This window comes from Athene cunicularia (assembly GCF_003259725.1).
Source record: "Athene cunicularia isolate RWA chromosome 21 unlocalized genomic scaffold, athCun1 chr21_part1, whole genome shotgun sequence".
Classification (NCBI taxonomy): Eukaryota; Metazoa; Chordata; class Aves; order Strigiformes; family Strigidae; genus Athene; species Athene cunicularia.
The window spans coordinates 483081-496466 of NW_020799127.1; the positions used below are offsets into that span (position 1 = coordinate 483081).

Consider the following 13386-nt stretch of genomic DNA (forward strand, 5'->3'; position numbering starts at 1 on the left):
GCGGGGGGAGAGGAAAGCAGCATATGTCTTTGATCTTGAATAAAGCTTTTATCACAGAGCCTTCAGTCCCGGTGAGCAAAGGGGATTATCTTTCTCTCGCACAAAAGTTCACCTCCTGGTGCAGGTCACAGGAGGAAGATTTCACTGGAGTGGGAGGAGTTTTCTCTGGGGCATTCACCCCATGTCCGGCAGGCAGCCACTCCCAGGGAAAGCTTTTTATGAGCTAACCTACTGCCTCAAATCTTTTCAGATGCAAAGGGAAGAGAAAAAAACCCAAACAAACCTCTCCGAAAGAAAGAAGCGGGTGAAAACTCTCTGCCAGCCTCATTTAGCAGGAGAGACCTCAGCCCAGCATCCTGCCGGCTACCCTAACTACCAGCAAACAACCAGGACTCGAAGTCACTTGAGGCTGTGTCCTGACCCAAACCCCAGCCTGCAAGCAGCCAGAGGATGAGCTGAGTTTAGTCTTGTGCAGGATTCGATCTGGATCTGGCGGCTGGCTCTCGCCATGAAGCCACTCACTGCACAGGGCAGGCTAGAGCCACCAGGGTCATCTCTTTCCCCATCGATTGTTTAATGTAAAAGATAATTGTTGCCCACACCACGGGTAATTGCACTCACTACCGATGCACTGGGCAGCCTCCCTGCCTTTACCTCCCCTGCCCGTGCATCGGGGAAGGATTTACCTACGCCTGGGATCTGGCAAGAGGCAGGGGCAGGAGGCAGCATCATGAGTGTACTGCAGCCTGCCCCGGGAGGGTACGCAGGCATGGCAGGGCTGCCCAAGGTGCAGCACCCACCTCTGCGCCCCCGCCACAGCTGGGAGCCGCAGGGAACAGAACGCTGGTGGCCACCTCTGTGGCCGCAGCCAGGAAGGAAGGGTGCAAGGTGGGGAGTGACAAGTTGCCCACTCCCAGGACATTAATCGAAGTGACAAATACGCCTTGACATCAATTATGTTGCTTTCTTGTTCAGCCAAGAAGTAATTAACTTAAGTGAAGCAATTAGGTAAACTTATCAAGTGAGGTTTGCAGTACCTTAAGCAAACAGCTAATTGGGCTGTGAAAGGAACGGGGATAAAAGGGGATGGGGACATCACCCCCAATTGGGACCTGGGGGTCCCCAGGGGCTGAGGCTGCCGCAGCCATCAATTCAAGGGGCAGATTCTGCAATGGGAAGGTCTGGAATGAAACATCCCTCCTCTCCTTCTTACTTCTGAAACATCCAGAGCAGGTCGCACTCCCCTGTCACTGTCCATCCTGCTTGCCTCAGGACACAGGCAAAAGGGAAAGGTAGAGCCCCAGGGGTCTCCTAAGAGCAGAGGTAAGAAATAAAGCGATCGATGAGGAACCCCACTGTGTACAAGAGATTCAGACAAACAGGTCTCAAAAGTGTTTGCTGATAATAGCAGGTGAGGCAGAGGATGGAGATAGATGCTCAGTGATACTGGATTCCCTGCAGGGACAGAAAAGACACAACTGTGTCTCACTCCCAGCCTCCTACACCAGAGGAGCAAGAGGATGGTCTGTTGGGACAGACGGTCACAGGACAGTGTCCTGCGGGGAGGTGGGATGGCAGCATAGACAGACGTGCTGGGATAGAAGCCCCCATGGCCCAGAAATGCTCCTGGAAGCTCTCCTGCTCCCAGGACCCATCACATTATAAGAGACTCAAAACTCTGCAAAAGCTGCCTCAAGAAGAATGACAGAGGGTCAGAGCAGCGGAGCCAGGCGCCAGCCTCCTGTCATGTGTGGAGATGGATGCTGTCCCCCCCAGGCCAGCGCCACCTCCTCAGGCAGCGGGTGCATCCAGGCACCAGGCTGGGTTACAGCCACTTTTCAAAGACTTGTAAGATTTTTTTTCTCCATGGTGCAACTAGCCCATTTTCCTATCTTTCAAGTCAATGAACTACTAAATTTTCAGATTTAATTTTCTGATTTCAGCAGAATCCATGGCACAAGATGCTTTTAAAGTTTGCTAAGGTGTCGAATCAAAATGCAATACTATAAATCATTAATGCACCCCTGTGTCGCAATGAAGCTGGAATATTTTAATCACTGAATAATGAAGTCAATACTCACAAATCTCAGCTGTCATTAAAAGATGTGCAAGCCTCTGTGCATCCAGTGAGAGAGAAAATCTTGCAAAAGGACTGGATCTACCCACTGGAAGTACAGTGGTGGTGGGACATGAGGGGCTGGTTTTTGCAGCGCTGTCTTGTGATGGACAGAGAGTTAGCATCCTTTCAGGTACCTGCTTTTTAAGCAGTGTGATTGCTAAAATAAAATAAGTCAAGCTAACCTGCTGCCTGGTTCCTGAGTAGGAATAATGGTGACCTCCGCGTGTTGTAGTCCAGACAAGAGAGGGTTTTCAAAGTGAACGCTACCAGGCTGCTTGCCTTGGTACCACGGGAGTTCTCTCCAGTCCCACTGTGGACAGACTGGAGTTGGAATGCAGACAGAGCAGGAATGTCCTGTCTGTGAGGCCAGATACCACCCTGGAGCTGGAGATGCCCTGGAAATGGCAGTGTGGAGAAAATCAGAAAGGGCAGATCTACAAGTCAGTGAACAGAAGGCAGAAGGGCAAAGTTAAAACAAGTCTGCAAATGCTGGGACATGGCTGCAGGGAACAAGAGACGCTGTGTCCCCTGCACAGATGGAGCATGTGGCTTGGAGCTGCAGCAACTGCGCGGGGGGCGGGGGGGCATAGTTGGCCCTGCCAGGGGAAAGGGGGACAGGCATCAAGCATTACCGAGTAAGACCAGCTTTGTCAAAGAAAGGAAACAGCTGGAAGAACATCATCGGGCTGGCAAACAGCCACGGCCAGCCCAGAGGCTGGACACAAAGACAGAGGTGCTGGTATCTCTGCCTGCCCCCAGTTAGGGTGTTCACCATAACGGTATGTGGTCTCACTGTTTGTAGGATATGCCTTGTGGTGTCCTGAACTGTGACAACAGGCCTGAGTCTCCAAAAGCGCAATACTGGCAGGATGGGGCTGCCATGCAGCCATATGTCTGGGTACTTGAGAAAAGAGTAAGGTCAGATCACTATCACAGGGACAAGAGAGCAGTGTGGTCCAGGATGGAGGGACCCGTCATTTTGGTACTGCCAGAGCTGGGTCAGAATTGCATTCACAGTAAGATACAGCTGATGGGACTGTGGGAAGTGCAAGTCAGAGACTGCACCTTCAGTTCTTCACAAAGGTAGGAGCAGTTTTAACAGTGCGGGGCTACTGCAGTGGGCACAGAGCTATCAAATGGCCACCTGAACCAGAGGAAGGAAACCTCCCTGGCTCTGGAAAGAGCGGGTCAAAGTACCATAATCCAGTCAGTCCTTCTGGGTCCACAGCATAACTGGGAGTCAGGTATTCTTCCCTGAGGAGGTAGGTGAGACAGATTTTCCACCCTGAGTTGTCCTGCTCCATCCTATCTTGGCACTAGGATTGCACTGAAGCCCACACCAAAGGTGTCTTGGGTTTGGTCCATTTTTTTCTCTAGCAGGAAAATGGACGCAGCACTCTGAGTTTTAGGTTTGCTTAATACTGCTTTGTGCCACAGTAGGGCTACCCAGACAAAGCCATGGACTCAATCCTTGGAGGAAAAATTGGGAGAGATCTGCAAAAAAATTGCAATCACAGAATTGCTGTGGTTAGACAGGAATTTTGAAGATCATCTAGTTCAAACTCCCTCTGCTCAAATCCTTGCGGTGCCTTTTCCTCCACACCATCACAAAGCACTTAGAGATGCCACGCTGGTGTAGATGGTTCATAGGCGGGGCCCCACAGCACTCAGAGGCACAGCAGAACATTCAGCCAGCATCCTTCTCTGGGTGCCCATCGACAGCGCCCATCAGCCAGGACTCCTGCTTCACCGTTTGAGGCCGTGACTTCACAGGTGAAACATCCTGGAGAACGTTATGTCCAGATGCTCCCCGGGACATGAGGGGCTTGGAAAAAGTCCTGCCAACTCACCCCTAAATTAATTTCAACCTGAACAACGTTCATAGGCTTTGCAGCAGTGTAACAGGGTTTGGCACTCCAACAGGGATGACCAAAACATTTAAAAGTTGAGGAGGCTACAGTGCTCCTAAGGGCTTTCTTTCCCCATCAGGCTGCTGCAGAAGTGTTTGTGGGGGTGGCAGAGGATTTTCACCTTTGGAGCATGAGACTGGTCGCTTCTGAAGAGAGGACCAGCGTGGCAAATCCCATTTCTTCATCGATTTTCTTGAAGGATGCTCTGGAGGAAGCTGGGTGTATATGTTCATGTGAGCAAGGGATATTAGAGACTCGTGCAGTGAGATTATAACCAACACTGAAGGTCATTCTTTCCTAAACCCCTCTTTTTACACATTAACAACTTAAAAAAATAATTCTTTGTGCTAGACATGTCTCGGGCTTCATCACAGAGGAAAGGTTTTTTGGGGAAAACTGAGATGAAATCTTTGTGGATGTTTTCTGCTTTATCTGAGCTTGGGAAAAAGAAAAAAAAGAAAAAAAAAAAAAGCTGGGGGGAAAGCGCTCCCTGGTAATGCTGTTTGTCATAATCCTCTTCTTCCATCATCCTGCCCAGCAACAGCTGCTCTGCTCTGCCACTGCCCCTCCTACGAGACCCCCCTGCACTCATCCTTTTCCTCTGGAGCCATCTAGAGCAGAGCAGGGGGGTGGACCAGGGCACCCACACATGCCTGTGAGCTGCCCTCCTAGACCACCCCTTGGGCAGGCAGCTGAAAGCCCCTGGGTCCCCCCTTCTGCCCCGTTGCCTCCAGGGGAGAGTTTCCAGGCTGATTCCCCTGTGCTTAGCACCGGCGGGGCCAGCCCGCGACGCCAGGACAAGGCAGGACGCGCTCGGTCTCAGCGGACGATTATCTGGCCACACTCGCACAGGGTTGGGAGGGGAAACCTGGTCCTGGTCTGCCCGGCCCACACAGCCCCGTGTACAGAGCCACAGAGAGAGCTCACTGAAGGCAGGGAGGGACACAGCACAGCAGGCAGGGCCAGGAGGAAATGAAGCAACCCACCAATACGCAGAGAAGTGCCCCAAACAAGTGATACCAGAGGATGGGGATGGCTCCCACAGTGCAGGAAGGGAGACCCCCCACCCCAGCCCTTGTCACAGGGACTCCAAGCCAAATGGCTTCTGCTGGGCTCCAGGCCCTGAGGATTCTTTGGGGTCTCCAAATCACCAGCAGTGTTTTTCGCCCTGAAACACCATCCAGCAGGCCCACAGCATGGTGTGGTGGGATCCTGGAGCACAGAGGAGCTCAGGGAGCACTGGAGATGTCCATGTCTGAGCCAGTGTCCCGAGGGTCGGGCAGCTCCTACAGCCCTGCTGGAGCCCGGATGAGTATCACACCCCCCTGACCGCAGATGCTTTCAGACTCTTTCTGCTTCCCATTGCAGCAGACAGGCCAGCTCCTTTCACATTGAAACCAACGCCAATTAGTCCCCCGTCAAATTACAGGTCTGAGCAATCCCCTCTCCAGCCCAGGGGAAGTGATTGTTCCAACAACCCTCATCCTGTGAGCACCAGGCACGAGCACAGCCCCAGGAATGGGCTTGTGACACAGAAAAAGGAAATTGTGTTCGATCGCTTTGGCAAGGTGAGCTGCGGGCTCCCGGAGGGGAAAGAGGAGCTCAAGGTCCCTGCCCGGGGCTGCCGAGCTCTGGCGGGGGAAGGCAGGGAGGCAGCAGCCCGGCTGCCCCAGGCCCGCGGGAGGATACGGCTGACAGGCAGAGAAGGGCAGGGACCCTGGTCACCCCAACACTTCCCAGAGCCACTCCAACATGCTCAAAATAATCTCTCAGACCTTTTCAATTCCTCACCAAGTGCTGAATCATCCTTCTGCAGTGTTTGCATTAGGCATGCAGGAGCAGTAGAGTCTTTTGCAGGGAAAAACGAGAAGGGGGGGACAGGTACTGACACACGAGGAAGGGGAAATATAAGCAGTAAGGTGCTCTCTGTGCTACCTGCTCTGCTGGCCCTGCTAAGACTAAGCTTGGCAGTCCCCTGCACACATCCCAGCGGAACACTGGTCGGATACACAGCAGGGTTGATGGTTTGGTTTCTTGAGTGTGAAAGTAAGTCACTGCGAACCCCCAAAGCAAATCCTACCTGTCCTCATCCTCTGCTGAAGCTGTAAGCAGACCCAACCCCAACTGCGCAAAGCTCCTGGGATCCCACATCCAATCACCTACCCCAGGGTGCCATCAGCTGCATCAAGTCCTGGTTGGCTGTATCACCAACACTCTGAACGAGCCCATCAAACGAACAGCAATGCTTCCTCTCTAAAGAAAAGCCCTCTTGAACCACTGGGAAATGGATGAGTAAGAGTGGTTTATTTATTTAGACTTTCAATAAAACTTTGACAGTATCCTGCACTGGGGGATTTGAAATCTTGCAACCTACCCTGGTTATGCACAAGGACACCAGAACTTTTGTGTGTTTAATAGATCTACTGAGATGTGGCAGATAGCAGAGGATTATCTGGGTTAGTCGATGAGAGAGGCTGTAGGGAGCTGCAGAGGGAATTCACTGCTAACAGAGACCAGTTTCGCTGCAAGGGAAACTCAGTGTTGATAAATGGAAGTTCACACACGCCATAGGGATCATCTGACCTACTCCTGTGTTATCGCCCAATTCACTATCATCTACAACCACGCTGGAAAAAGCCCTGTGTGTCACTGGACAGCTCAGTAACAACAGCTATTAAATGCTCAGAGACAAAAGAAACAACTTAAGGTTTGAAGTGCAATGGGCTAAACAAATGTAGTATTATTATGGTATTAAGTATCAACTGGCAGGGCAGTCCTGCACTAAATACTGTCACAGCTGTAGCCTCTGAGCTGGAAGAAATGAAAACACCACAAGCTGGATAAAGGGAACGACCCACATGTTTGTAATTGCCAAGGGATCCTTCTAGCCATCCCACCCATCTTCCCCCCAGCACACAGCCCTCCTTGCAACTCCTGCAGAAGGCCAGAACGAGAGTTTCTTACCAGCAACTGGAGACTTTCTGGATGTGCATCCACGTGTAGTCTCTACAGACAGCAAAGCCCTGCATGGGGCTCAGCACATGGCAGGCATCTGTCAGGATGCGCCATCTCCATGGGATGAGCTTTGGGGAAGGTGCTCTGGGTGATGACAGACCCAGTGAAGCTGGGTGGAGGGCTGGGGTGAACGTGCAGGGACACCTTGTCCAGGTGAAGCAAAGCAGAGGAGAGGGATGGCGGTGGCTGGCAAGGACTGGAGTTCAGCTCTTCCCCACCAAAGTGCTGGCTGAGAAGGCCAGCACCATGGAGTAGGTGGCATATGGCCTCGGCCTCCTTGGGCAGAGAAAGCCAGATTCACGTGTCAGGGAAAGCCATCATCATGCCTGGTAGCAGGTTCAGCACAGCTGGAGGGACACGGATTATCTCCACAGGCAGTTTGAAACCTGAGGCAGAGCTCTGTTCACCTTATTACAGCCAAGAGGAGGAGAGCAAACTCCCTCTCTGGCAGGAAGCCTCTGGTGGCCAGAAGACCTGTGTGCAGAGATGATTTTGCACGGCACCAAGCTAGATCTAACCTCTCTGGACAGACCCATTTGCTGGTAGCTACTCTGTGCTCCAAGCGAGGATGTGCACAACAGACCCATCCTGGCCAGCTCTCCCCATCTGCAGGAGGCTCTCAGGCCAGTGGGAGAAGATCTGGGAAGCACAGAAAAGAACACAAGCAGGCAGCCTGCCCAGACAAGGATTCCCATATGCTGCAGCGCTCTAAATATCCCTTATCCAGGGGATGAAGGAAATACCGGCCAACAAACTTGACCCTGAGTTTCCTGGGAACAAGAGAGGGACTGTTTGCTCCTATTAGAAGTGAAAGGTCACTCAATGCTAGGCATCTCAAGGGTGTCCAAGGGGGGAAGGGAAATAAGGCTAATCTGTACAGATGGAACCTTACTAGTGTTGATGCCCTTCAGCACTTTGCCTTTGCTAGAGTACAGAGACAAGAGCGAAGGCAGTCCCCCAACACGGGGGGGTGAACGCTGCCACACCGAGCAGTCAGAGCTCCTTCGCTCTCGTACAATAAGGCAGATTTTCCAGCTCTTGATGTGTGCTGGTAGTTGTTTCCTGAACAGCCTTCAGTTTGTCATTTACTTGTCACACACTGCTGTGGGTGAGCAGCTGTATGGCAATGACATCTAGTTGCAGCAATGCTCAGAGCAGAGGCCAGCAGCGAACACCTCCTGCCTTCTGCCAAAAGCAGCTTCTAAAGCCCCCAAACGTGGCTCAAAGCTCCACACGCCCCCAGTTACAACCAGCAGACATCAGGACACTTTCAGACATCCTGACCTCAGTCCCCTCCTCTCTCTGCACGGCCAGCGTCACCTCTTCCCAGACACACAGCCTGACATTTCGGGACACTAAGACGCACGCAGCTCGCCTGCGCCCGCGTGCCAGGCAATTTGGATCCCCACTGGTCCTTATTGCTCCTTCAACCTCTGTCTCACCAGCATGCTTTGCTGGCAAGGACTTTCTGTTTCCTTGCAGGTCACAGAAACCAGTGTCATGGCCCAACCTGTAGGTGCTTCCCAACCCCATCCCGTTTGTAGAGGAGAGCTGTATATAATAACTGAACAGCAGGCACCACACAGCATCCACGTATCTCAAATGTACTAAGAGCTACATTTTATCATGTTTGCTTAAATATGATTAGAAACCGGGGCAGGTTTGTGGCTCTGAGTGATCATAAATGCTGCAGGGAGGGCAAAGTGAGAGCTTCTGCTGCTGCTCTTCGTCGTGTGCAAAAGGCCGGCTGCAGACCCAATGAAAGAAAATATTGTTTTAATGCAGGAAAATAGGAATTGTGGTGACTTACTGCAACAAGGCATCTACAGCTGACTGTGCTGGGGGATTAGATGCATTAACTGATGCTGGAGGGGCAGCCGAGCCCCCTCCATTAGCCAGCCTGCTCCTCCCCATAACAAAAGGTTACTGAGCCCATCTCCCAGGGAAGCACCTCAGCTCTCACAGTCTGCAGCAAACCACCACTGTTTGGGAGAGGGAATTCCCTCTGGCTGCTGAAGCGTCTCATCTCCGCCTTGCGAAACGCCGCTCAGCATTTGCTGAGCTGGAGGCTGTTGAAAACACTGCTTCCATTTTCCAGGGCTTGAATTCGCTGGGGACGTGCTAGCAGCCTGCCAGACCGCTAATGAAATCTGCCAAGACATCAGCATCAGCCAGGGTGCAGGGGCTACCAGGGCTTGCCCAGCTCACACGGGGGGTTTTCAGACTGCGGGTACCTGCTCTCCCCACCTCTCCCTGGGAGAGGCTTCAAGCAGTGTCCAAGCTCCCTCCGTACTCCCACCACCTCCTTCCCTTGCTCCTGAGCAAGGCAGTAGCATCTTTGCACCTAATCACAGATGGGTTGAACCTAAAAAAACCCCCAACCAAACCAAAACCAAAGCCCAGAGCACAGAATTTGCATATGCTGTGTTAAAATAACACCTTGGGGCTGGCAAGATTACACTGTACACTGGAAAATGCCAAGTGAGGACTGCTCACAGCTGCTGCCACACCCAGTGGCCCCCTGCCTTCTTCCATTGGATCCTTCAGTAGGACGGACAGACACCAGGTCAGAATGAAAGTCGCACAGAAAACAGACATTTCCTAACAGTCACAAGCTTAGTCCTGCACCCTAAATGGCACCAATTAATGCATGGAGATATATAAATCATTAACTGATCTAACATCCTCCATGGGATGTTACTCCCCAGGCTCCTGTTACAGGCATTCTGCCCTTTTTCCAAAAGCATCCGGCACCTGCAACAGAACACAGCAAAGGGCAGGACAGTCCCATGCTCCAGGCTGGCCTGACAATAGCTCCTCTGCTTCCTTACAGAGGACAGCACCAAGGTCAAGAGGGGCACAGGACCCCACAAAACCCAATTGGTCACCCAGCACCTGGGAGAAGACCTGCAAAAAAAAAAAAAAAAAAAAAAAAAAGAAATAAAAAATCACATTTTCAGAAACAAGAAATCACATTTTCCTTCCAATCAATTGTTTCACTCTGTATCTCTGTCTTTCATTCTCCTTGTTTTATTTTTACAGATGAAAAAAAAAAAAAAGAATATGCAGCATAAGAAGCAATCACTAGTGATCAGCATCTTCAGCATTTTGCACACCAGGCCAGGATGTGCCCTGGGAAATGCATCCTCCTTCTGGGTAGGACAGAGGTGTTGACAACATTGCAATTTGCTCTGACGTGCATATTTCATCCATCAAGAAGGAACTGAAATGGGGAGATCTGAGTTATTATCTTCTTATAATGATACAGGAGATGCCTTGATGGTCTCTGTACAGCTGCAGAGCTCTCACTGGGTGTATCCTCCTGGCAGGACTCTGCTGAGGATACGTCCATGCAGACTCTTGCAGGGCACAAAGGCAGGAGAGATGGCCCTAAACAGGAGATGTAAGCCTGAACTGTGCCTGATGTGTGATCCCCACCATCCCCCTTCAACTGTGCCGACACTTGCCCAACAGGGACCTAATGGATCAAAACCAAGATCACTTGCATGCTCTCCCCCAGCTAAGCTCCCCCCAGCCTTCTGAGAGGGCTATAAATAAGGCCCCTTCTCCCTAAACCCTGCTAAACATTTGCTCTTCCTTCAAAGTTTTTAGAAACAAAGAGAGGTCAGCTTATCCTCACACTCCCTGAAGATACCGGCTCCCAGATGAAGGCTTGGACATCTACAAAGCATTGCCTGGACAATCCATCCCCTGCTCCATAGCACTCACACAGCCTAGGCAGGATTTCCACAGCTCCCATGCCCCAGGGAGCCAGAAGAAGGGGAACAGCTTCCATCTCCACCAGCCTGTAGGACAAAATCCACCCCTTATCTCTCAGCACATCTGCTCTGAGACCATCAAGACGTACTTGCCTGTTCTGTCATTATCCCAAGTGCCATGCACTGCTCTCCTGTGTCCGGGCAGGCATGAGATGCTCTCCAGCAGTTCCACCCCTGTTCTCCTCCTGGCCAAAAGGAATCCCAGTTTTTTTCACTGCTTCACCTCTGTAACAGATGTATTTTCCTCTCTCCACAGTTGGCCATGGCCCGGTTTCTGGCTCTTCTTTAAGCAGCGATATCCAGGGTTTGGAGGTGTCCTGTCCTGGGCTTGGAGTTGTGCTTCAGCTTCGTGGTGGCTCAAAGGCTCTCCTGCCAGCCCAGGAGCTGGGGAAGGCCTGAGAAGTATAAGAGGAGCTCCAGCAAAGGTGCAGAGGTACCTGGCCATTAGCACTAATCCTCAAGACCTTGAGCACCATCTCCTGGTCATTACTGGATATAGTGGCAACTTAACCTCACGCTTCATTTCACCATCACCACAGAGCCTGGGGGACAAACCCTGCATGCAACCGAGGCAGAGAAAGGTGGGAGCCCCTTAAGACACGTGCAACTCTTCAACAGGGTCATATGCTTCCTGCCACACTCACACACACAAAATGCCACGCGGAATATTAGCTCCTCTCCTGGGAGTACCTCATGCTGTTCACTTCTTCTCTCCAGGTTGCAACAGGAACAACAAACTCTCTTACTAGCACAATCACCTGGGTACGCTCCTGTGTGTCCATCTCTGCCTGGTGGCTGTGAGCAGCCGGCACAAGATCCTGCTGGAAAACTCCAATCTGTTCATCTCCTGCACTCCCATGGCTCTGGGTAGTGTGATAAAACGGGTGCTGCTCGCTGCAGGGTCTCAGGCTGCGAGATGTGCTGGGATCGCTGCTCAGTATGTAAATATCCCAGTGGCAGAGTTCAACCTTTTGGCATGAGGGAAAGGAAGATAAATGCTACCAGTCCCCTCAGAGCCACAGGAACCCTGCATCTATCTAATTGCACTTCATAATGGATTCAGCAAACCATTAATTATCAGATTATATTTTAGGAAACTGCAGATAAAAAGCTTTATGAAATTTAGCCTTAAAGGAGCCAGTCAGTGCACTGCAGTGAAGCTGTTGCATCACGCTGGCACCAGAGAAGCAAACTTTACAGTAGGCATGTGAACACATTTTACAAAGCAATGCCCTGCGTGCCACGGGGAACATCTACGTGCACTCACAGCAGCTATTGCACACTCAGACAGAAATACCTCCATTAGTGCCAACCCACTGATAGCAGTAACGAGGGGCCCTGGCACACAGGCACAGCTCCTTCTCCTTCCTCAGATGTGGCAGCTTCAGCCTGTTCTCAGTGAATTAGAGGAGGGGTGGGAGATCTCTGGGCTGCTTGCTCGCAAAGGGGATGTGGATACATAGACCTGCCTGTGACCCCTCTTCATAACGCAGAGCCACAGCAAAAACATGGATGGGATCAGATCTGTGCTACACAAGGTATTACCTAAACAGCTCTTAAGCCATTTAGCACAACTCCCAAGAAGTCTGAGCAGAGAGGCCAGATGTCAGCTCGGTGCTGGAGGACCTTTCCAGCTGGCACAACAGGCAGCACAAAGGTACAGGGGAGAGCAACAGAAAACGAAGCAGCCCTTACTCACCCTACAGAGTAGCAGATACCTGCAAGCACATCAAAATTTCAACCTTCTTTGGTTTCACATACCCTTACCACCCCAACTCCATCCTGCACTAATCTCTGTTCACAGAAGTGGAGGAACACACGTGAACACACCCCATTCCCATCTTCTCCTCTGCTTCTTTATTTCTCTTGAGCTGGGAGGGATGAGTGGTCCATTTCACATGAGCTGGCAGCTGCTCTCTCAAGGAGACTTCCCAGGCCCTTGTGAATGTCTACAAACCTCTCCTGTCCTTGGCCATGCTGTGCCTGCTGCATGCCATTTCTTTTGCAGCATCACATACCCGGGGTTGCTTTCCCAAAGAACTCCTGAAACTCCCTGCTGGAGCAGCACATTGAGGTCCAGCTCCCAGATGAGTCTAGTGGATACCAGGTGCCATGCACAGGCACCCACCGCTTTCACTTGGTTTCTTCACAAATAAGAGTGACTTTGTCATCAAACAAGTCCTCCATAGTCACTGCCATCAGCTCGGAGCCTGTTTGGCTCGCTTGGGATTCAGGCAATGTCACAAAGACTTGGGAGCCAGTGAGTTGGGTGTCATCAAAAGAGATGATGTGCTCTGCTGCTCCTTGCTCCGATGTCTGAATCACCTGTGTGGAAGATGACCTAAGAGTCAGACACTTACAGCACCACCTCCCACACGAGCACTTTCCTACCCACATCTGCCCCAGCCCCAGCTCTGGTGATAACATTTAGCTTCACACCAGAGGTCTGCAATTACAACAGGCGTGAGACTAATGGGAAACACCAAACCACACACACACTGATGATGCAAAAGAGAATACAGGAGAGTAATTTTAATATTTTTCTCCACAAAATTGCTGTAAT

The 13386-nt window shown here is 51.3% G+C and overlaps 1 protein-coding gene across 6 annotated transcripts in view; it reads right to left on the reverse strand.

Annotated features, from left to right (window-relative positions):
- Positions 1-10058: 10058 nt before the first annotated feature.
- Positions 10059-13386, reverse strand: part of ZBTB40 (zinc finger and BTB domain containing 40) — a 42458-nt gene continuing 39130 nt past the window's right edge. For all 6 annotated transcript variants that reach the window (XM_026862655.1, XM_026862658.1, XM_026862657.1 and 3 more), the window contains one exon: positions 10059-13148. In XM_026862655.1, coding sequence (XP_026718456.1) covers positions 12957-13148 — 192 coding nt within the window. In that variant the 3' untranslated portion in view covers positions 10059-12956. The remainder of the gene's footprint in view (positions 13149-13386) is intronic.